We start from the raw sequence: 24,679 nt of genomic DNA on the forward strand, positions 1-24,679 counted from the left end.
GTGTAAGGAGTCACTCCCAACCCACCTTCTGCCTTACACATGTGAAGATGCACACACATACACATTTGTACCTAGACCCATTGATTTGAGTTATGCATCCCTGCCGCCACTCCTGCCAGCCTCCCCAATAATAGACCTACTGCAGTAGTCATCTTACTATTTTATGTGCAGACTTAAGGAAAAATGGTGAGGCATGTAGGAGAGACAACATAGTCAGGTTAAAAATAATTGTTCCAGAGAATAGTAGATTACAGTCCAAAATAGTATTATAGATTTAAAGCAAAGTAGGTACTTACAGAGTATTGAAACTCACTGACACAACATCTCTAACTATGGATTTAACAACACTTCTTAGTATATAAAGCAAAGCACTCAAGGGGAAGAGGTTTGGAACTAGAGTCCTGTGGTTGGAAAACTAGGGCTAGAGGAGACGTTTGGGGGACAATATACATTTCTTAAGTGAAAGCCATGGTAGTTCTGCTTAAGCAGACATTTGGATATGTGGAAACCCAGTGCCAGGCAACCAGAGCCAAACAGGTGCCTTAAGAGGTTCCCATTCTGCCTGTCAATCTTCAGGCAACCCAATCTGGTGCTAAAGGCCTGGAGGGTTCTTAAGGTCATCAGTCCACACCAGAAACTCAAAAAATCTGGTTATAACAGTGAAGGAATCAGCAGCAGCAACAACAAGATAATTACAAAAGAAATTCAAAAGAAACAGCTCTCGTATCATGGCAGATAAAGGTTTCTTCTGGAGCTAAATGTAAGTGACCATGGTCCCGTGTGATGGCTAAGCTTGTTTGTCAATTTGACTGGGTCTAGAATCAACTAAAACAAGTTTCTGGGCTCTCTTGTTTTCATAATGTTTCAGACCGTTGAATTAAGAGTTTTCTTAGATTATTTGAAAATGGAAGACCCACCCTAAATCTGGGTAGTACCTTCTGGTCAAAGGACATAGAAGGAAACGGCTTTTTGTCTGTTTTTCCTAACACTTGCTGGCAGGTTCATCTATCCTGATGCTGCAGCATTCCTTCAACGATATTAGAACCAACATCTTTAGGATTTCAACATAGACTGAAGACCAGTGGCTCTCCCTCTCTGGGAATCCTCCAGGATTTCAGTGCCAGACTGGGACTGTGGAGACATCCAGCCTCATGAACTCTTTAAAAAGTAAAACTTCATTGGGGTGTTAAGAGGAATTCAAATGATTACAGAAAATAACAAGCAAACCAAAGTATTAAAAATGTTTTACACAACAGTATAGAAGCAGAGATGATGAACAAACCGTCCTGACTTAGTGGCCTAACAAAAGAGGCTCAGAGTGAATAGATTTAGACTCAAGAGCTGAACACAAACTTGCTCTCTAATTGGTAGACACAGCCTCTTACAACAATGTTTGTTAGCGATGCTGAAACTACCGTACACCCCAGTAAATACACTAGAAAACTTTGGTGTGGTCTCCGGAGTAGTCCACAAGTGAGCAAACACAGCATGCTGCAATGAACCTGTGGTTCTGGGTTACAGTGGGCAGAAACCAGTATGGTTCAGTGACTCTGTCACTATGTCTGTGCAGAGTCAGACAGACTGCTGGATTTATCTTCATCAAAAGGAAACAGGTTCTAGGGAAAATGGCTAATTCTAGATCTGGGGGAAAAATGTAAAATGAACCTTGAATATTTTTCAGTGTCAGGAAATAATGGGGTGATGTAGCTCAACCAATAAAATGCCCCCCTGTTTCATTGCATGCACAGTGTCCTCAATTAGATTTTCAGCACAGCATAAAAACCTAATGGTAATTCATGCTCATAATCTCAGTACTCAGGAGATGGAGTTGGAAAACAACTTCCTGGATAGGAACAAGGGAGGATGTTCTGGAGTGAAGGGGTCTCTGCCATCACCATGGCCAGCAGAACAATAATTTTGGAGGGAGGCAAGAAAGTAATTCAGTTCAACATGACTCAGTAGGTGGTGTTGGTTCAAACTTCAGGACACTGACCCTGAGTAGTTTATTTTAAGCACATTTAAGCAGAGCACAATCTGATGAAAACTTTTCTGATGATAATTAACTCAATCCCATGTGCACAATAAAGCTTAGATATGACTGCATTGAAATCCTTTGTAAAGTACCATTTTACATTTACCTCTGTAATGTGCCATTTTCCATAAAGATGGTTCTATAGATTGGCTGTAGGTAATATCTTACTTATAGATTCTATAGGTTGACAAGCTCAGGATAAGGGTCTGGGGGAGGATCCAGTGTGGTGCCACCAGATAGTGCAAACATCACCAGACTACTGAGCATATCCATTCCCAACCTTCTGGCTAGATTACAGGTTATGCATCTTTTTCTTTGAAAGTACAGCACTGTGTTTAGCATTTCTGGTTCCCTTAGTGTTTCTTTGTGAGTACAAAGACTTCTGTGCCTTTCACACTGGAAAAGTATAAAATATTAAAACAGATGAAGAATATATGGATGTATTTTTGTCTAAGGTGTTCATTTAAGGAGCTGGAGAGATTGCTCCATGGTTAAGATCACTTACTGCTTTTCCTGAGAACCCATGACAGTTCTCAGAACACACAATGTGGCTCAAAACTGTAATACTCCAGTTCCAGGGTGTGTAACCTCTGAAGGTACCAGGCATGCACTGGTGCACAGACATGCATGCAGACAAAACACTCAAACACATAATTTTTTAAAAAAATAAGTGTACATTTAATTGTAGCTTCATAAGCCAGGAGTGGTGGCATATGCCTTTAATTCCTGCATTTGGGAGACAGAGGCAGGTGGATCTCTGTGAGTTTGAAGCCATCCTGGTCTATATAGGGAGTACCAGAACATTCAGAGCTAGAGAGACTGTGTCTTAAAAAGGAAGAAAAGGAAGGAAGGAAGGAAGGAAGGAGGGAGGGAGGGAGGGAGGAAGGAAGGAAGGAAGGAAGGAAGGAAGGAAGGAAGGAAGGAAGGAAGGAAGGAGATTTGTAACTTGAGACAAAGAAGTAGTTCAGTGACTAAGAGCACTCATGCTCTCGAAGAGGACCCAGGTTTGGTTCCCATATTCAGTGGTTCACAAGTGCCTGTAGCTCCAGTTCTAAGGGATCCAGTGCCCTCCTGTGGGCACTGCATGCAAGTGATGCACATAGTGGTAAGCAGACATACACACACACAAATTTAAATAAAAGAAAGGAAGAAAGTTTGGTGCTGGAGAGATGGTTTGGCAGTTAAGAGCAATGCTGTTCTTCCAGAGGACCTGAGTTCAATTCCCAACACACACACACACACACACACACACACACACACACACACACACACGATTAAAATAACAATTTTAAAATGTAAATTTCAATGTGTGCACATCTGACTATATAAACAAAGGAACTAAAACATGTATTTGTTGACTGGGTAGGGAATGGATAAAAGCAATGAAGAAAGTTTAATGGTGCCAAATAAGTAGTTGTTGAAGCTGTGAAAAGTTTATTGTTCAGTTTTGTGTGTATATTTACATATGTTGTCTATTTTTCTATAATAAAATATTTATTTTATAATAATAAAGTTAAACCAAGTGTAGTGGCAAATGCCTATAATGCTAGCACATGGCACAGCCTGTTGGTCCTGTGGAGGCTGGAAGATCAGTTCAGTGTTATCTTCATAGGGTACATTTACATGCATACAGGCAAAACACTTATACACCTAAAGTAGAAATAAATTAGTCTTAAAAAAAATAAAAACAACAACAAAGATCTTGGATACCTTTTGGAATAGGCAAGACCAAAGTTATAGAGAGCATGGGAGAGGGTAATTCATTTTTTACTGTTACACAAGCGTATTCTTTATGTAATAATTCATTGAGCTTTTGCACAGTTAATTTTTGTTTGCATGTTATACATTAATGAAAACTACAATATTATATGTTGTCATAAAATTTTCATGGCAGTTTCTTAGAATAATGAAATATAATAGTGTCCCATCATCAGAAGATAACCACCTCCAAATCTTAACCCTTAGGCAACCTGGTAGACTCAACAGTTGTTAGCTCAACTAAGTGGTAAGCTCTACATTTAATTTTAATAAACCATGTATGTCTGAGAATCTGTCTGCATGGGAATGTGTAAGTCTGAGTGAAGGTGCCTAAAGAGTCTAGAAGAGGGTGTTTGGGTCCCCTGGGACTGGCCTTACAGAAGGTTATGAGCTTCTTGGTGTGGGTGCTAGGAATGCTAGGAACAGAACTCGGATTCTTTGCTCTCATGTAGAAGCACACTCTTTACCAATGCCACATCTCATTTTTTTTTTATGATACAACTTTTCCTTGCAGTGTTCCAGTACCATGATGCTCACCAGGCTCACAGTTAGAACAGAGTCCTTCACTCAGCAGGGTACTTGTGGAACTGGTCCAATCAGGAGCAAAATCAGTAGGAAAGGCTTTGACCAAAAGTGTACTCCTAGAAAGTCAACTCTGGTTTTCCTTCAGCTTCTCAGGCATTGTTCTCTATCTAGTAAGATCAAATAAATATCGCATAAACACAGGACATAGTTATTACAGAATAAGGTGAAACATTGTCAAGGGTGAGAATGAGCAAGGACCAAAGACTGCATTGGAAATAGGCTTTTATACCACATACTGAAGTTTCTGGGGCAACTTTCCCCAGAGATTTCTATCCAGGAGATTGACAAGCTTATTTTGATTAATTTGTAAGAATGTGGCAATTGCATGTCTTTGATGTCTTATTTATTTACTTTCAAGAAAAGGTCTTACTATGTATCTTGGCTGTACTGGAATTCTTTATATAAACCAGGCTGGCCTGGAACTCATAGAAATCTGCCTACCTCCATCTCTTCAGTGCTTGAACTAAGGATGGGGTGCCACCACACCCAGCCTATGTGTTTGGTTTTATAACCTTTGAGGCAGTTTAAAATACCACACTTCTACCCAGAGCCAGAGGTATGGCTAGGTCCTCTTCTTACTTTTTTTATTTTTTTATTTTTATTTTTTATTTATTTAGTGTGTGTGTGTGTGTGTGTGTGTGTGTGTGTGTGTGTGTGTGTGAAAATTTTTGAAGAAAGTTATGATGAAATATAGGAAACAGCCTTTCCTTAAGGGGCCTCAAGAAGCAACTATTCTCTTCCATCATTCACGAAGACTTTTACATTTTGAGGAGGGGCATTTGCATCCATGCTTCCCCCTTTTGATGTGGTGGTTTGAAATTATAGGGCAGTTGTAGTACTTTGGTTTTCCTTATTTTAGGGAGTGTCCATACACAAAAGATCTGATAACACCTGTCTAGGTATCTAGCTACATAATAGATAGTTTATTTTATGTGTATGAGTGTTTTGCCTGTAGTTCTGTGCGCATGTGTGCAGTTCAGAGAGGATCCTGGATTCCCCCGGGGCTGGTTGTGAGCCCCCATGTAGGTGCTGGAAGTTGAACCGGGATCCTCTGGAAGAGCAACCAGTGCTCTTAACCTCTGAGCCATGCCTCTAGCTCCACAAGATATTTTTGGTATGATATATATAGGGTCTCTTTATGTAGACCAGGCTGGCCTGAAACTCAGAGAACTGTTCACCTGTCTCCTTGACGCTGGGATTAAAGGTGCGTGCTACCACACCCATCCAACTAAAGTTTTCGTTTTGTTTTTCTGCATAAAGCAATTGTTCCTGAGTTTAACCTCACAAAGCATTCGCTCTAGAGTTTGAAGTATTCTAAATGCAGCGATGTCACTAGAGATCCAGATGCTCAAGAACTTAAGACGGTTTCACACGCTCTGTGATCGGGACCGTCCCGCGCACTTCCGGTCTGTTTCCGGCGACTCCATCTTGCTTCCGGTTTCTGCGGCGGTGGGTTGTGGCCTCAGTCCTGCGACAGCCTGGTAGGACATCTACAGGTAGTCTGACGCCTGCCTTCTGGTGAGTGCAGCCGGTTTTGCCGGCTGGGGCGGGTGCTGTGCGGTGTGCGGACGGTGCGATCCCGGAGCCCTGTGCTGGGTTGAGCTGACAGCCACTGTCGCCCTCGGTTCTGGCCTCTGTCACCCTGGGTCCTGACGTGGCTGAGACTTCCCCTCCCTGATGCTGCAGGGAGACTTGTCCTCAGCCGGACCCAGTCTCCTCCTGTTCCTGGCCACGGTACCACAACTGCTGTGTCTGTGTCCCATTGTCTAGCAGTGACAGTCCTGAGGTGTGGGGTGAGCCTGGGCTGAGGCATCTCCTAGCCTCCCCGTTATCTGGAAGGCTCTGTGTTGGCTTCTGTGGAGAGTGCACAGTAATTGCACAGACTTTTAGTGGGGAGACATACACAAATGTCTACATATTCACCTCAGATGGGCACTTAGGAATGACCAAAGTAGACTCCATTATGGTCCAACTTGGTGATCCAATGAGTTTGCTGGACTTATTTGTATAGGGAGGATGGTTGACTCCCCCTCCAGACCACCAAGTCCCACCTCATTATGGATGGTGACATCATGGAAGCCACTGCACTGAGCTCCACGTTAGTTAATTTTCCATCTCCTGCATACCCTAGGTCCCTAGCACGGTGAGAAAGGTGCCAAGATGAAGGTCTGTAACTCTCCTCCTCTTCTACTTTAGAGTGTAGCAGCACCACTTCCACTACTGTAGACCTGTGTTTTTTGGTTTATTTCATTGTTACAGCCTCCCGGTCAATCTCTGCTCCAAGACGGAGACGGGAGAATAGTGTTAGCCCAGAGGAAAAGGCCATAGCACAACAATGAACAGTGAAGTAGGCTTTTTGGCACAATGTGAATTCAGTTCTTGTATGGAAACATGCAAAATTGTGACTCCTGGATCCTATGGTAGTTGTACTTTTAGTTTCTTGAGAAGCCTTGATACTGTTGTAAAATTTAGATGTAGTAACAGGGCATGGTAACACGAAACTATAACCCTAGCAAGACTGCATGGGAAACCTCATCTGAAAACTGTACTTTTGTCACATTGAAGCCCTCCTGGAAGGACAAAGCTAAGGGGCATTATGGGAGGAAGCTACACCCAGGCATGGACACCATAGGCAGGCTCTGGTTAAATAGTACTTTGAAGGTCCTGCAAAAAATATGGGTCATGTTCACTTACAGGTACAGCCCTGGGCTGCACAAAGCATGTTGTCTGTGAAACTTAAATATGTAAACCGAGAGATGTGAATGGAATCCTGTGTGGTGCCTCTGCATTGACGGGAAAACAGGAAATCCTGCCCAAGTGATTTCTATAATTTCTCTGACTGCATCACGTTCATTAAACATCCTCAAAACTTTGCAGTATGTCTTCATGATATAGTCACTAAGCAAGCAGCAAATACTTGCACTAAACTATGGGTAAACTATAAGTTTAATCTCTAATTGATTGTATTCCTTCCATTAGATCTGCTGTGGCAATTCTCAAGTGTCAGAGACTGTTTCCACATAGGAGGCTTTTTGTTGTTTTCTAGCTTTTTTCCTCAGCAACTATGTAGAGATCTTTGCACATTGGGATTCACAAACACAGCACAGAAAATGCCTGTTGACTTCTGTTTGCCTTCTTTTCCAGCTGCAATTGCAAGGTAAAGGTACTCCATGTGCCTTAGAGAGCGAGGAAAATGAACACAGTTGTGGTAAGTGGTGTGGTTATTCCTGACCTTGTTTTACATTGTGATTTAAGAACTTTGTGAGAGTTCCTTAATTAAAATTGGAATGGAAAAACAAACATTAGACAAATATACACAGACATAATAAGATACTAATGTAGATAGAATCATGTTGTAAAGGCTTTAGAGTCATTTGAACTGTGCCACTGGTTTTTCTTTTCTTTTGGGGGGCGGTGGTGTGGGGTTCAAGACAGGGTTTCTTTGTGTAGCCTTAGCTGTCCCAGAACTAGCTCTGTAGAGCAGTCTGACCTCAAATTCACAGAGATTCACCTGCCTCTCCCTCCCTAGTGTTGGTGATTAAAGGCATACACCACCACCACCTGGCATCACTAGTTTTTCCGGTCCTGTGTCATTTGTTAGAGAGTTTGGATTGACCCCAGGAAGAGAGTATGATCAGTTCTCCTGGCCTGTGATGTGTAAACAGGCTTCATAGACACACATGCACAATGATGTGTGCAAAGCTTCACTCCCAGCCCAGAGCTGAGCACAGCATTCACAGTTGTCAGGATTCTCTGGTGCTCAGACACATGAGTTTCATCAGAATTTTAAATTATAGTCAAATGCCAGCACAATTCTTCAGCTGCCTTACTTAAAAATTCTGACACATTTGAAACTATTGTCAGTAATCTCATGTGGAAATTCTTCCATTTCAAGTTTGGTGTGTGTGTGTGTGTGTGTGTGTGTGTGTGTGTGTGTGTGTGTGTGTGTGTGTGTGTGTGTGTGTTATAGGTGTAAGCAATGTGAATGCATGAGTGTGCATAGGCATATGGAGACCCAAGTTGATATTGGATGTCTTCCTTCATCACTCTATTTTATTTATTTGGCAGGGTCTCTCACTGACACATTCTGGCTGGTCTAGCCAGCCAGCTTGCCCTGTTGATCCTTTGTCTCTGTCTCCTAAGTACTGGGGTTACAGGCTGCCACTCTACCTGCCTGGCTTTAATGTGGGATCTAGGGGTCCAGGACTCTGTCTCTGGTCTTACACAGCAAGCATTTTATCCTCAACCCCCCTTTCAGTTCCTGTCATGACTTGCTGGTACTTAACATATGATTATCCTCATGTTCTGCTTTGTGTCCCTTCCATTCCACTGTAGACTCAAGTGTTGCAGGCCTCTGTAGTTTGACTTTTAACTATTTCTCTGTAACTTGTACCTTTCAGTCAGCTTTCAGATCATAAGTTTGACTCCTGTGTAGTTATGCAGAGGCACTTCAAGCTTCCCTTGTCAAAATGAAGACCAAATCCTCCATTCTTTCCTTATATAGTATTGATAACAATATACCAAATGGCCTTTATCCTACACTAAAAGATGGAATTTCTTTCCTCTATCGTTCCGTCCTTCCCTCTCTCCCCCTCTCTTCTCCCTCCCCCTCTGTCCCTTCCTTCCTTCTTTCCTTCCTCCCCTCCCAACCTTCCTTTCATCCTTCCTTTCTTTCTCTGGACTTTCTTCTTCCTTCCCTGTCTTTTACTCCCCGAGGTCTAATGTTATGAGTTGCAATTCCTTCTAGCTTTGTTTGTTGTTTGTTCTTGTTCCAGTGGCAGCATGTGATGCTGAAGATGGTGAGGAAGTGTGGTTACCTAAAGACAGGTATATACTTTCTTGTTCACACCGGCACTGTCCGTCTCTGCTAGGCTGGAAGGGTCTGTCCTCAGTGGTGATGCCTGAGTGCTGATGAGCTGTATTGCTAGCAAGCGGCTGTGGTGAAGTCCTTGGGAGTAAGTGGAGAAACAGAAGTGAGTGGGGGATACCATTTGTGTATGAGTCATGAGAAAGACACAGAGCATAAGTAAAAATGGGAGCACACATCTGAATATTACGTATTTTTGCTTTTGTATTTTTATTTCAAGTGTTCTTGTTTAGTTAGACCACACAAAGTTATTAGTTAGTTTAGACCACACAAAGTTATTAGCTTCTAGCTCAAACAGCACATGACTTTTAGTGGAACAACTCACTTCATAGGCAACAAGCATGGCATGAGCCCAGGTTCTTATAATTCACAGGTTTTCCCTGGGGTCCACCCTCTGGAAGCCTCTACCCTGATACAGAATATGGGATCGACCCTGTAAAGACACACAATGCAGAGCCTCTAGGTTTCCATCCCCACAGTGATGGAGCAGAGTTCTCCACAAGGCTGTAGTGCATTGACTCGGGATCAGTACATTGCCTGATATTTTCTTCATGGGCAAAAGCCAGACTGTAGGAATCAGCAAGTAAAGATGGACAGAGTACCACACACTCTTTCCTTCACTGACCTACACAGTGGGTTCAAGTCCAGCAGCTTGGAAGGAACATGATTGGAAAATTGAGGCCAGAGACACTTAGGGGACAGGAACGTTGGCATACTTCTGTAAACACTGGAAGGAATAAATATGTATGTGTGCCCTTATAAACCTCACCAAAAGGTGGTCTCAGCAAAGGAGAGTGCTAGAATTAGGCACACTGGTTTCTCTTCCAAGTGACCTCGCGCTCTTCTGGCCTAGAAGTCTTAGCTGTAGAGGGGCAGTGCTTCTCCAAGGAGCCACAGACCTAGTTCTGTTGAGTTTGTGGGTCTGTCTGCAGCCTGGACAGTTTCCTTTTTGACCTGAGGTGTACTCAGGAAGGAGGCAGAGTGCTGGGGAGGCTGGCGATAAGACTGTCAGGAAGCACTAGGAGGCCTAGGGGAAAGGTCTCTTCTGGCCTTTGGAAACCTGACACTCCTCCTGAAACATTGTATGTTCTGTGTTTTCCCTGTTTGTGTCACCTGGAAAACACTGGTATTACCATGCAAGCCAGCTAAGCCCTGCTGCCCACTCAACCTCCTGTCTCTATGTCAGCTTCTTCCACTGTCCCAGACTCAGAGTCCTATTTGCTGATTTCTGCGGCTTTATAATTGTTATTATTGCTGAAAATTATTTTACTTTTCAGATTTTAAATGTTTATTTTATATGTATGTTCGTCTACATGTATGTGTGTACGATGTGTGTGTGTCAGAGTAAGAGCCCCTGGAATTGAAGTTAGAAATAATTATGAATCATCATATGGATGCTAGGAACTGTATCCAGGTGCTTTGTACGAGCAATAGGTGCTCTTAACCACTGAGCCGTCTCTCCAGCTCCTAAAATTATTTTTTAACATTTATTTGTGTGGTGTGTGTGTGTGTGTGTGTGTGTGTGTGTGTGTGTGTGTGTGTGTGTGTGTAGGTCAGGAAACAACTTGGGAGAATCAGCCCTTCCACCATGTGGGTTCTAGTGATCCAGTTCATGTTTGGCAGGCTTGCCAGCAAGCTCATTTACCAGTGGACCCATCTCCAAGTCTTCTTTAGGAAAAATTCCTAAAAAAATAGAATCAAGGGGGTTACAGCCTGGGTGGCAGATGCAGCTATGAGCCTGTTGCTTATTAGCCATCACTTGTTAATGGTTATGTCATAGTTTTGCCCTTACAGTTTTATTTTCCTTTTAAGGGGTGTTGCACTACTTCCTGTGGTGTGCAGACCTTACAGTAATGCAACTATGCTTCTTTCTGCCCTGTTCTGTGTCATGATCACTAAATACTTTATTCTGAAGTGTAAGAAACCCACCAAACCATGTTTCCCTCCTGTTTGAAATGCTAATAGCTTTTTAAAGAGCTTGAAAGTTAAAGTGTATTTACGTACATGCTCACCATTTTTTTTCTGGGTTTTTTTGGCAGCTTGGTCATATCTGCCTTTGTGTGCTGACTTCTATGTTGTTTCCTGATTTTATTTTATTTTTTATTTTTTATTTTTTTATTTATTTTTTGGTTTTTTCGAGAAAGGGTTTCTCTGTGGCTTTGGAGGCTGTCCTGGAACTAGCTCTTGTAGACCAGGCTGGTCTCAAACTCACAGAGATCCACCTGCCTCTGCCTCCCGAGTGCTGGGATTAAAGGCATGCACCACCAACGCCCCGCGTTTCCTGATTTTAAATGTTCAGTTTTCCCCAAGAAAATTGTTGGTCATTACCGACAACTTTTGAGGTTCCCCAGCTCATCTATAGGTGTCATAATACCTAGAAAAAAAATTGGAGAATTCAGAGATGGCATGTGCTCGTGGTTACAGTTTATGCCTAGGAAAAGAGTCACTATAGTCAACAGAAGACCAGGGTCTACAGGGTCTCTTTGTTTTTTGCCATTATATGTATGGCAACTAACTAGCCTGTGAGATTCTCCTGATGTGGCTTCACATCTTATTGTAGGCACATGGAGGTTGCAGACATATGCCTCCATGCCAGTTTTACTTGGACCTGGGGATTTGAACTAAGGTCCTCCCATTCGCATGACAAGTTCTTTATGCACTGAGACATCTGTCCAGTCAAGGTGTTATATTACTGTCCCTTGAGATGGTCTTTGCTCCTTAAGTTAGATAAGATTGAAATTGTATTCTGTAGTGGTTTTATTTTACTCTTTTGACTCCTATGACTTTTGACTCCCAAATAGATCACACATGGAGGCTTATTCTTAGTTATGAATGCCTGACCTTAGCTTGGCTTCTTTCTTGGCAGCTTTTCTTAACTTAAATTATCCCATCTACCTTTTGCCTCTGGGCTTTTATCTTACTTTCACTCTTACTCTATGGCTGGATGGGTGGCTGAATAGCTGCCCCCTGACTCTAGCTTTGAAATTACATATTCATGTATGTATCGCCTCTGTGCCCATGCATTATACTTTGTCCTTGTTTTACCACTTGAACTACCTTTGTCTCTCCTGTCCCCACCTCCTTGCTGCTCTCCTTACCCCTCAAATGATCCCCTTGTCTAATGTCACCTTTATGCCATTATTCCTCTTTGATTCCCTTTCACTTCCCATTAGGTTCTCCTCACTCAGTGCATCTGGATATGTATATATGGTATGCAGTTAATCTAGATTCCACAGAAAATCAAGTGACGGTCTTTCTGATTCTGGCTTACTTCAACTTAATAATTACCTCTAGGTCCATCCATTTTCCTAACTGATGTCATAATTTCATTCTTGATGGCTTAATAAAATTCCATTGTATATATTTTCACATTTTCCGCAGCTGTTGATGGACATTTAGGTTCCATTTTTGGCTAAAGTGAATATTGCCACAATAAAAATGGATGATCAGGCGTATCTGTAAGAGACTGGCTCAGATTCCTTTGAGTACATTTCCAGGAGTGGAATATCTGAATCACATGGTAGTTTTATTTTTAGTATTTTGAGGAACTTTCATATTGATTTCTAAAGTGGCTGCATTATTTTAGGTGTATAAGATGTATAAGTGATATATAAAAATTCCTGTTTCCTTACATCTTCAGCAACACTTGTTTTTAATTGATAACTGTTGTAATGGGTGAGATTGGGATGCCAGTATAGCTTTTATTTGCATTTTCTTGGTAGTTGATGACACTGCACAGTTTTTCATCTACTTATTGGGCATATATACATCCTAATTTGAAGAATACCTGTTTCTGCCAATTTATCAGTTGGGTTATTTGTGACTTTGGTATTTACTTTTTTTGAGTTCTTTATGTACTATATATGCTAATTCACTGTTAGATATGTAGCTGACAAAGATTTTGTCCCGTTCTATAGTCTTTCTGCTGCTTTCTTTGCTGTGCAAAATATTTTTAACACCTTCTGTCTGATTTGTCAGTTCTTGTAATAGATTCCTGAGCTTTTGAAGTCTTTTTTGGACAATTTTGCCTATGCCTATATTTTGACAAACTCCTAGCCACTATTATATATGCTAAATGTGAAATGCTGAAGCATTTCCTTTAAAATCATTAACAAGACAAGGCTATTCAAACTGTAGAGTGCTTAAAGTCTTGGCCAGGGCAAGAGAAGGAAATGCAAGAGATACTAATAGAAAAGGCAGAAATCGAATCTCCTCATTTGCAAGTGGTGTGATCTTTTTACCTGTTACCCTGAGGACTCTACCAGAAGATTCTCAGATCTGATAACACTTCCAGCAGTATGTCAGGAATAGAAAATTAGCATATGCCTACTTGGAGTATATTAATAAATTATCTAATATTGAGATTTCCTGTCTTCCCAGAATAAATCAGTCAGAGGACAGTGGGCTGCAGTTCTCAACATCTGCATCTTTTTCTCAGGCACTGAATATTAATGTATTTCTGATTTTTTGTTTAGTGTCCTAAGTTGCTTTTAAGCCATTTCACTCAGTGTGGTGAAGTTAGCTTACCACTGAAATTTCTAATTCTTCATGTTCCATGTAAAAATGTGTTGTAAGATCTTGTTTGTCCAATTGCCTGTTAGGCATCTGTGCATTTGATGGGAAAAACTTCAGACAAGTATGTCTAAGATCAGTTGTAACTCTGACCATCATAGTGATTGTCGTTTATCCCTATATAGAACAGACTTGCCTCAAACTCAGAGATCCTCCTGTTTCTGCCTCTAAGGTGCTTGGATTAAAGGTGTGCATCACCACACCTGGTCAGTTTACCCTTCTTTATAGGACACTGGTGATGTATTTCTTTGTGGATACTAGAAACTCTTCTGGTTTTAGGAAGAGCATATAAGACTGCCTATGAAAACTATTGTGTAAGTATATTATGAATGACATTTTTCGAGTTGGGCATGTGTTTAAGTGAAAAGCCCAAAAAAATCTATTGCTTCCTTCTCACAAATTGTCCCCCTTCTTTCATGTCATATAGGTAACACATCAGTTCCTATATATTGGTTTATATAGAAAGCTTGGAAACAAGCTGGTCTTTTTATCAAAGACAAAGGAAATTAATGAAAATGCTATTCTTTATTTGCTGTTGCTGCTTTGTGTTTCCTTCTCTGATGAGTTCCCAATTCCTTGCTACCTCTTTTGTCTGCCTATCCTCCAACTCTTGGTCCCCCTGCCTCAGCCTTCCACAGGAGTGGGATCTGTGGGACTTACCACATTGCATGTCTTCAGTTCTGTATTCCTAGTGCTGTTTTCCAATGTGGAAATTGTGAAGTGATTCTTCCCCTCTGGCTGTGCCCTAAGACCCTCCCCTTTCTCCTCTCATGGGATGACTTTCAAAATGTCAAGCCTTGCTTATATATTGCCTTATGGGATGCTAGTGATGTTTATTTCTATTGGATCTAGCAGTTCTTCTAAGTTTTGGAAGGGCATGTGTGGGTGCCTATGACTGTACTTTATAAATAACTTTATAAATAAAGACAACATGGACTACTTAGATTTGTAATTGTTGGAGTCAGGTATTTAAGTGGGGGAGCCAAAGGATTATCAATTGCTTATATTTGTTTTGTGCCTTTAGTTTCTCATGATTACTAAATTACTATGTTTGTAAAATATTTTATAGACGATTTTTCCTCCATGATAAGAAAACTTGTATGTCTATCTTGTGTAAACGATGCTTGTGGAGAGGCGTGACCTCCTGTATTCCTGTCTCTGACCCAAGGCTGAAGGCAGCTTGGGCTGAGGAAAGTTGTTTCATTACAGGGGTTGGTGACATTTGAGGATGTCTGTGTGGACTTCACCTGGGATGAGTGGCAGGACCTGGATGATGCTCAGAGGAAGCTCTACAGGGAGGTGATGCTGGAGACCTACAGAAGCCTGCTGTCCTTGAGTGAGTAGAAGGCTACAATAATCCTATGAGAAGCACATTCCTTTTCCGTAAATACAGGAACCGCTTCAAAGGACGGTGGGTGTTGGTTTTGTTTTGTTTTTTTCCTGTGCTAGTGGCCAAATCTAGAGCCTTGCATATGGTAGGCAAATGCCCTACCACCTAGTTTTCTATACAGTAACTACATATTTATATTAAAAGTTGTCATTTCAATATTTGTATACTCTACATAATGATCAGTATTTTAGAAGTCTATAAACTTAGATTTGTCATGTCTTTCTATTGAGAGCATTTAAAACCCTCCTTCTTGTTTGCTTTCTATTTATTTAATGTATATGAATATTTTGTATGATTGCATTGGTGTATGCCTAGTGCCCAGTGAGATCAGAAGATGATGCTGGATCCTCTGGAACTGGAATTATGGATAGTTGTGAACTGCTATGTGGGTGATGGGAACCAAATCCAAGTCCTCTGCAAGAAAAGCAAGTGCTCTTACCCACTGAGCCATTTCTCAAACCACTAAGCCCTCCCTCTTACTTTCAAGAAATTGTTGCCAACTGTGTTTAGCTTGTGTGTGCTATAGAGCAGAGGGAGTTGTGTGTCCCATCCAGCTGTTCCCCTGCATCTATGAACCATCTTCTCGCCTTCCCTCCTTCCCACACACCATTCCTAAGCTCTGGTAGCCAATGTTCTTTCTTTGTGTTTCAGGTTAACATTAGCTTCCCGCCATAAATGTGAATATGCAATGTTTCTTTTAGCTTGATCTCCCTCTCTTAATGCAAGTATCTTTCAGTTACATCCATTGTCCCATGAGAGAAATGCAGGGCTGTGTCCATTGCTGGATGAGGTCATCATCCCTTCTGTATTTAGTGCCTTTTCTTATCAGTTCATCTGAGGTGGACACTAAAGTAGATCCCATATCATCCCTCCTGTATATGAAGCTGCAGTAACTGTGTGCACAGAGAGTTCTCTTGGAAAAACCCAGGTGGATTTCCTCTGGATGTGTGCATTCTAGGGTTGTATTGTGTTTTGTGGCAGTTCACTTTCCAGGATTTTAGTAAGCACCATGTTTTTTTTCCGTAGTGTCTGTTAATTATGTTTCTAGCAACACAGACTTTTCCTTTTCTGGGTGTCCTCTCTTATGTTGCTAATCGTTGTAGTTGTTGTGCAGTGAGATCCTGTTGTTGTTTGATTTGCATTTCTGTGATATTCACATCCTTGTGTCTTTGGAGAAATACCTGTTGTCTGCCCAGATTTCTATCAGATTACTCACTTTTTTTTTTTTTTTTTTTTTGGTTTTTCGAGACAGGGTTTCTCTGTGTAGCTTTGGAGCCTATCCTGGCACTCGCTCTGGAGACCAGGCTGGCCTCGAACTCACAGAGCTCCGCCTGCTTCTGCCTCCCAAGTTCTGGGATTAAAGGCATGTGCCACCAACACCCAGCCAGATTACTCACTTTTATGCCAGTGCATTGTATAAATTGTGTGAGGCAGTCCATCATCAGACAATAATTTGTAAATATTTTCTCTTTCTGTATGTTTTCTTTTAACTCTCTCATTTGTTAGCTTTTCAGAACTAAAGATTTAAAATTTTATATAATCCTGTTTTTGTTTTAATTTTTTTCTTGTATGTGTCTGGGTTTGTGCATGTGAATGCAGGAGCTGTGGAGGCCAGAAGAGGGCTTCTCCCCTGCGGCTGGAGGCACAGGCAATTGTGAGCCTCCTTACATGGGTGCTGGGAACTGAACTTAGCTCTTCTGCAAGCTCAGTAAGTGCTTTTAACCCGCTGAGCCATCTCTCTGGCCCCAATAATTCTGGTTTTCAGTGCTGCTTTTGTCAACTGTGCTTTTGGTGTCAGATTTTAAAAGTTCATTTTTGCCTAGATTTGTATCCTTTTGTGTTTTCCCTGTGTTTTCTAGTATTTGTTTTGTAACTTCAGAGTCTACATTGAAATCCCAGTTTTAACTTCCGGGTATGTTACAAGGCAAGGTTAACACCTTTCTCCATCACAAGGTTATCCAGCTTCACCGACATTGAGATCTTCCTTCTAAACAGTTGTTCCTGTTGCCTTATGTGAGGACTGCTTGGCTATGAACCTGTACATTTGCTTTTAGCTTTTCTGTTACCTTGTTCTATTCTCTGTGCTTTTCTTCCTGCCTGTGCAAGCTGTTTAGTAACTGTCTCTTCTGAGTATGTTTTGAGGCTAGGGTTTTTTTGTTGTCTATTTTATTCTTTTTGTTTGTTTGCTTGCTTTTTTTTTTTTTTTTAGAAACAAGGCCTCTCTGTGTAGCCTTGGCTGTCCTGGAACTTGCTTTGTAGATCAGGCCAGCCTTGAACCCAGATATCCACCTGCTTCTGCCTCCCAAGTGCTGGGATTAAAGGCGTGTGCCACCACAACCAGCTTTTTATTCCTTTAATAAAAACTTATAACTTCCAGAGTGTCCTTGGTATTGATTACCTTGTACATGTGAATCACTAGTGTAGTAGTAACTCAGATGTGGTGAATTGAACTTTCCTTGTAGTCCTGGGCAGGTGTTAAGCACCGTGGGCTCTTTGTAAGCGCTGTTTATATTAATGATAAGTTCTTTAAGTTACTGTGAGCACTGCTTTGAATGTCTTTTAAAGAAGCAAAGACTTTGAGAATCGGGTAGTTTGGCTGACTTGCTGCCCTGTTGCCTTGAGCAAAAGGAATCCCAGCTGATATCATCTAACTCCTCTTAGGGCAGTACCAGCTGCTTTAACAGTCCCAGGACATTTTGAGGAAACTACAGCTGTTTGCTCTCACTCCAGCACAGTTTCAAAGTTTCTAACTGACTTTGACTCTCTCCGGTTTTGGTGAATTCTGGGTGACTCTACAGACATCTCCTCGTAGGGGTCAGGAGGGAATGTGTCCCTTGTAGCCTGACAGAGAGATGGTTGTGGCTGATGTAAAGGAGATGATGCTCTGACTGGTGCAGACAATCCCCACTTACTGTGTGGCTTCCTGTTTGTGTACAAAGCCCCCTCTCTGGCTATAGATATGGACTGTTCCTCTCACTTAGAGAGCTGACTAGGAGATGCCCTTCTGTGCTGTGTTCCGGGTGTTCCAAAAAAAGACCTCTCCAGTCAGCTCTTCTTACCTGACTCTAGTGGAGTAAGCTGATCTGCTGATACCAAGAATAGAGTAGCAGAGACTGGAATTGAATGCAAGATATCAAAAGATGATTTCATCTTTAAAAATTAACTCTTACTATTGTTGCTCCATTGCTGTTTTGTTTGTATTAAATTCTTATACATTGTTTTTCTCCTTATCTCCTGCTTTCCTCTGCTTCTTGTGTTGTTTTTGGAGGGGCATAGGAGGAGAGGGGTTCAGAGCTCACTGCTTCTGAACATCATCTGATCTTGCCATTCCTGCAGCATCTGGCTGAGGAGCTTTAGATTTTTGTTGATTCAATGCATTTTTAAATTTTTTACTTGCTGTTTTTTTTCCTTGATCCAGGTGGTCAGTCAGAATAATCCTTTTATTCCGTATATATTTCTTTTATTTAATGTCCTAGAGTGTACATATTGGTACTATTGTTGTTGAGAGTCTGATGCCAATATTTTTTCATTGAGGTACAACTTACACAATATTTCCTTTTAATAGACCAGTGTGATGCCAAACCTGAGTTGATCCTGAAGTTGGAGCAAGGAGCTGGGCCATGGAAGGAAGAAGATGCCCCAAACCAAAGGCTCCCAGGTCAGTGAATGCACCCAAGACTAGTGAACACTCATCAGACAGGAGTTGTATGAAGTTCTTTTCATTCAATTTTGCCATCTTCCATCTTGAGACTAATTTCTTAATCAGCTCTTTGCTGTGTTGTGTCCAAGGGAGGCCTCACTCCCAAGTGGACCCTCCTTTCCTGTTTTTGCTCTATATTTTTTTTTAAGATTTATTTATTTATTATGTGTACAGTGTTTGGCCTGCATGTATGCCTGCAAGCCAGAAGAGGGCACCAGATCTCATTACAGATGGTTGTGAGCCACCATGTGGTTGCTGGGAATTGAACTGAGGACGTTTGGAAGAGCACCCAGTGCTCTTAACCTCTGAGCCATCTCTCCAGCCCCTTTGCTCTGTATTTGTGGAGGCCCAGCAAATCCTGCTCACTCTGCTTAAACATTTCATTAAGTAGCTACTCTACATCCCATTGTCCTTTTCCTCCTATTTTTAGATGATGCTTCATTTTAAGCATCTATTCATGGGGTTATTAATGCATTCATCACTTTTTATTTGATTCCTCACAGACGGTGGTCTACTAATTGGGACCAACAGTGGTGACCCATCAGATTTGCCTTGTTTAAAGAGCTTCTGCTATGTTGATACACAGAAATCTTTGGCACTGAAAGAAAAACCACAAGAATATGTTTTCTTAGCTGGACAAATGAATGAAAAAATACAGGATGTTTCGAAGGCAAAGCAGATTTAAGGAGATTATTTTAAAATTAATATCAGACTAATTCTGAGACTTCCAAATTTGGCACATAGTTCATAAGTTGATAGGAACTTTTAGTCTGCAGAGCAGTCATGATTTAACTACAGGTTCCAAAGTGGCATTAGTTCTAAGTTAATATTGAAAACATAGGTTTCAGGTATTCACTTGTAGAATTCAAATATGAGACAAGATGTCCAAAATCAAAGAGTGCATTCCAAGATACCAGATTTTATGTAATTCAAGGAGCATGTGCAAAGAGTTCTGGAAGGGTAGCCCCAGGATGTGGCATGCCATCCAGGGGATCCTAGGCATGGAGGCCAGATGAGCCAAGACCCTGTTGAAAGGCTCCTATTTGATGAGGAAATTATAATGTATAGTTAGCCCTCGACCTTTTTCATTGTGGAACTCACTCTAAGTCAACAGATTTGTGCAGCATTTGCTATGAAATTTTATCCCAGTGGAAGCTCTGCAAGAGCAGCCAGTGCCCCCAGCCTCTGAGCCATCTCTCCAGGCCCCATTTTGTAATATTGCATCATGGGGCAGGGAAGGAGGAGTGCTGGGGGGAGCTTCTTCACTTTTGTGTTAGGATTCTACCAGAATGATTTCTGTGTTGTTCATGTAGGGCTACTTTTATTTCCTTTCAGCTATGGAGAATGGAAAGAGCCTGAACGACACCAGTTGGGACAATCAAAAGAGATATTTGAACTACCTGGTAATCACTGGCAACTCATCAACTGAGGAGAGGGTCAAATTTGGGGAACTATTTAATATGAGTTCAAACCATGTTTTACGCCTGGCTATTAAGAATAGGAACTCTTCCAAAATGAGATCTGAGGTGCTTGATATATGGGAAAGTGTGTATCTCCCTAGTGAGCACAGTGAGATGCAGCCTATAGAGGAACTTGATCCTACTACAACAAGGATGTCATGTGGACCTCCCGAGCCTCTTAGTCTGGATCACCGTGTTGAAAGCGGGCAACAGCACTTTCAGTGTAGTCATCACGACGAAGCCTTCAGCATGAACTCTGTATGGACACATAAGGTGTTTCCTCTGGGAGATAATTCCAGTAAGTTAAAGGAATGTAAACTGGCTCTTAGTGCCCAAGAGGGAACTCACATAACGGAAGAAATTTTTGATTGCAACTTCTGTAAGAAGTCATTCTCTGACAAGTGTAGCCATACTCAGCATTTGAAAACATGCATAAAGAACAAATGTGATAAACGTACTGATTGTGAGCCAGCATTCCATACAAAACCAGGCCTTGTAAATCTCCAGAGCAATCTGCATGCATGGGAAAAGGCCTGCGTGTGTAATGACAATGAGAAATGTGTGTGTCAGATGCCAAAACAGAGGGTTAATCAGAGTGTCTTCTCAAGTAAAGAGAGTCATTGTGTGAAAAAAATCAGTGTGCACCAGAGACCTCACACAGGTAGAAAACCCCATGAATGCAATACATCTGCAAAAATCAGCAAGCAGCCTCGTAGACGGCACAGATGTGGGAGAAGCTATCAGTGCAAGGTATGTGGGAAAGCCTTTAAGCACACGCAAAACCTCTACTTACACTACAGAACTCACACTGGTGAGAAGCCATATGAGTGTAAAGAGTGTAAGAAACTGTTCAGTGTGAAGTCCAATCTCAGTGTACATCAGAAAACGCACACAGGCGAAAAACCCTACGAGTGTAACATATGTGGAAATGCCTTTAAAAGGAGGTGTGACCTAACTATCCATCAGAGAGTTCACACAGGTGAGAAGCCCTACGAATGTAAAGAATGCAGGAAAACCTTCAGTATAAAGTCAGGGCTCATTGTGCATCAGAGAATTCACACAGGTGAGAAGCCATATGAATGTAATGTATGTGGAAAACGTTTTAACCAGAAGTCAAATCTTTCTACACATGAGAAAATTCACACAGGTGAGAAACCTTTTGAATGTAAAGAATGTAGGAAATCATTTAGTGTCAAGTCATATCTCACTATACATCAAAAAACTCACTTGGGTGAGAAAGCTCATGCATGAAATCTGGGGAAGCCTTCTGTCAGAAGACAAACCTCCACAGACATCATAGAGCTTACACAGGTGAGAAACCTAGGAACATAAAAAATGTAGGAAAAGTTTAAGTCACTTGTCATCCCTCCCTGAACCTCGGGTGAAGATTCCTGTGGAAGTAAAGGTTGCAGGGAATCTGTTAGCTCTAAGTCAAATCTCATTAATTAGTGAATCCAAAACATAAGAGACCTACCAGTGTGGGGTATGTTCAGAGACTTCTGCCAGATGTCAGACTCTAGTTGTTCGAGAACTCTTCCAGGTGAGAAACCCTCTGTCTATAAGGTCTGGAAGACTGGAGGATTCATACTGATGAGAAACCCTGTGAGTGTAGTTATGTATGTGCAAAGCCCTTTATTCAGAAGTCCCATCTCTGAATTTGAGTTCACACAGGTAAGAAGGCCTGTGAATACAAAGAATATAGGAAAGCATTTCAGACATTTGTCATCTCTCCATGTGAATCACAGAACTCAGAGTTGAGAGATACTTATCAGTGCATTCTCTAGAACGATCACCTGCCACATGTCAAATCTATATGCACATTAGAGAAACCTCACAGTTGAGAAGCCTGGATGTCAGAACTGGGAAACATTTCTAACAAATGTACACTGGAGTACTTGAAAATGGAAAGGGGAGGAGATCTCAACAACAGATATAACTCACTGCACATCAAACACACACAGCTGAGTAACTGTTTGAATGCAGTGTATGTGGAGAAACCTGTCCCCGGATGTCAGGTCTCAGCAGTCATTAGGTGAGGAGCCCTCTAAATGTGAGTCACCCTTCACTGCGTACCAAAGAAGACAGGTAGGATAAGCCATATCAATTTAATATGTGCCAGCTGCCTCCACTAGAGATCCACACAAACACAAAACCCTGTGAGTATAAAAATTGAAGAAAACAAAAACCTGTGAATTTAAAGAATGTAGAAAATATCTCTTATTCTTGGGGTATGTGCAGGAACTGACATAGGTAACCATGCTCCCACCAGGTAAGTATAACAGACATTTGTGTGCATCAGGATACCCATCACTACCGAGGAACCACAAGACTGTGATATATATGGACAAGACTTTTACCAAATGGAAACACTCTGGATAGCTTGTGGGCTGGAAGTACATGAATGTAATGTATGTGGCCAACCCTTTTATGGGAAGTTGACCTCCACATCGGAGAAGTCATCAGAGAGGGAATGCTGTTAACATGTGGGAAAGCATATTTAGAATGGTTATGGATATGGAAAATGTCCTTGTGAGAAGTCCTGTAAGCAAAGGTCTCATGTGCTAAGATTTACCTTTTTTTTTTTTTTTTTTTTTTTTTGCTCTAAGATTGGCAGCCTATATGTGTAGTGTTATGGAGAAAACATGGCCAGAGCTCTGTAGCAACTTTAACATTGGTTGTGGCTCTTTTGTTTCCTGCCTCAACCCCCAGTTCCTGCAATGCATTATCCCTGGATTTGTGCTCATGGCCTGAAAGCAGATACACTTGTCTTTGGAGAGAAGGTGGGATAGAGAATGACAGTGATTTATAGACATGCTTTATTGGTAAGAGCAGAGGCTTTATATGTGTTTGTAAGTCTCTGTATAAGTGATGTAACCTTTTTGCAACATAATGCAAAATCATCAAAACCCATTTAAAAAGTATTTCAGACAGGGGATCTTTCATGTTAGAAAGTTCACCCAGGAGAGGGTCCTTCTTGTCACCTTTGTATGTTCAAGCCATTTTGTGGAGAAAAAGAAACATGAAATTTCAATAAATTTGAAATGCCTTACCTGGCACCACCATTTCATTTAAGAGATACTAAAGTATGTTTCATATGTGAAACATATGTGTATCCATAAAACATTGAAATTCATATATATCAGAAATCATTCATAAAATGAAATCGTCAGTTTCTAAGAAGTGTTAATTATAATATTAAAATTATTTTTGAGCTAGGTGTGGTGGCATGTCTTAAATCCCAGAACCCAGGAGACAGAAAGCAGTCAGATATCTATGAGTTTGAGGCCAGCCTGATCCACAGAGTTTTCCAGGCCAGCAGGGCTACATAGTGAGATCCTGTCTAAAAACAAACAAACAAACAAAAAACTGTTGAACATGCTAGATGATAAATATTTAGTGCCTGATGCAGTGGTTTGATCTATATTTGAGGACTTTGTGTTTGTCACAACCAGTTTCAGAGAGGCAACTGACACTAATGGATACCAGGGATGCAGCTGAGCTCCCTGAGGACTCTGTTGTCATTTTCCTGAGGAGGCATGAACAGAGATATGTACTCAGCCCAGATAGGGCACTGACAACAGCTCAAATAAACATTTCTGTCAAACTCCGGTCTGGTGAATCCAGTGAGTTTGTTGAGGTTACAGGAATATGGGTGAGAGGTTGCCTAGCAGGAGTAGGAATGATTCCACAGCTGCACCACTGAAAAGCCTACCGAAGCATGGGGATGACTTGTGAAAACTGAAACGCTTTCAGGAAACAAAGTAGGCCACATATCTATCAGGTCAGAGAGTCTCCTCCCTTCCCAGCAGCCCGTCCTGTTTTTATAAACTTGGAAAAGGAATGGGCCTTGTGCATCTTACACATTTTGGGGCTTCGTGAGACTTAGGGGTTTATATCCTAGTCTTAATGAGCCTTCCTCCAGGATGGGAATGTTTTAATTCAGAAGGTACTGGTACACATCAGGCACAACATATCCTGATATACGTAAGGTTTGTGCATATGATTTTATCACATTAGCAGATGTTCTCTGTATGCAGGACATGCAGGAAATACACTTATTGTAATCTTAATTGTGATTTTACATTAGGATTGTCTACCTTAAATATTATCCTAGCCTATTTACATCTTATAAGCTTCTAGTTTGTATTTTCCTAATCTTTTAACATATAAGTGTATATGGTGTTTGTCACCAACTATCTGCCAAGTATTGATGTTTGTGTTTTTCTAACATGGTGATGTCCTAAAGTGAGCCAGTGTTTCTAAGAGAATAAGTATCAGGGTAGAAAAACATGAATAAAGATATTTTTCACTGCTA

At 41.3% G+C, this 24,679-nt stretch overlaps 1 protein-coding gene across 3 annotated transcripts; it reads left to right on the plus strand.

The window, feature by feature from the left end:
- Positions 1-5,740: 5,740 nt before the first annotated feature.
- LOC118239142 (zinc finger protein 39-like) lies at positions 5,741-24,679 on the plus strand. 3 transcript variants are annotated; one of them, XM_035447557.1, is made up of 6 exons: positions 5,817-5,893; positions 7,520-7,583; positions 9,151-9,202; positions 15,024-15,150; positions 18,770-18,862; positions 20,240-24,679. In XM_035447557.1, exons 4-6 carry the CDS (start codon positions 15,117-15,119, stop codon positions 21,613-21,615), a joined length of 1,503 nt encoding a protein of 500 aa, XP_035303448.1. In that variant the 5' UTR covers positions 5,817-5,893; positions 7,520-7,583; positions 9,151-9,202; positions 15,024-15,116; the 3' UTR covers positions 21,616-24,679. The 3 variants fall into 3 exon arrangements, with proteins under 3 accessions (XP_035303447.1, XP_035303448.1, XP_035303449.1); XM_035447556.1 differs by lacking the exon at positions 9,151-9,202 and having other exon boundaries at positions 5,741-5,893; XM_035447558.1 differs by lacking the exons at positions 5,817-5,893; positions 7,520-7,583; positions 9,151-9,202 and having other exon boundaries at positions 15,087-15,225.

This window comes from Cricetulus griseus, chromosome 7, assembly GCF_003668045.3.
Source record: "Cricetulus griseus strain 17A/GY chromosome 7, alternate assembly CriGri-PICRH-1.0, whole genome shotgun sequence".
NCBI classification, from domain to species: domain Eukaryota; kingdom Metazoa; phylum Chordata; class Mammalia; order Rodentia; family Cricetidae; genus Cricetulus; species Cricetulus griseus.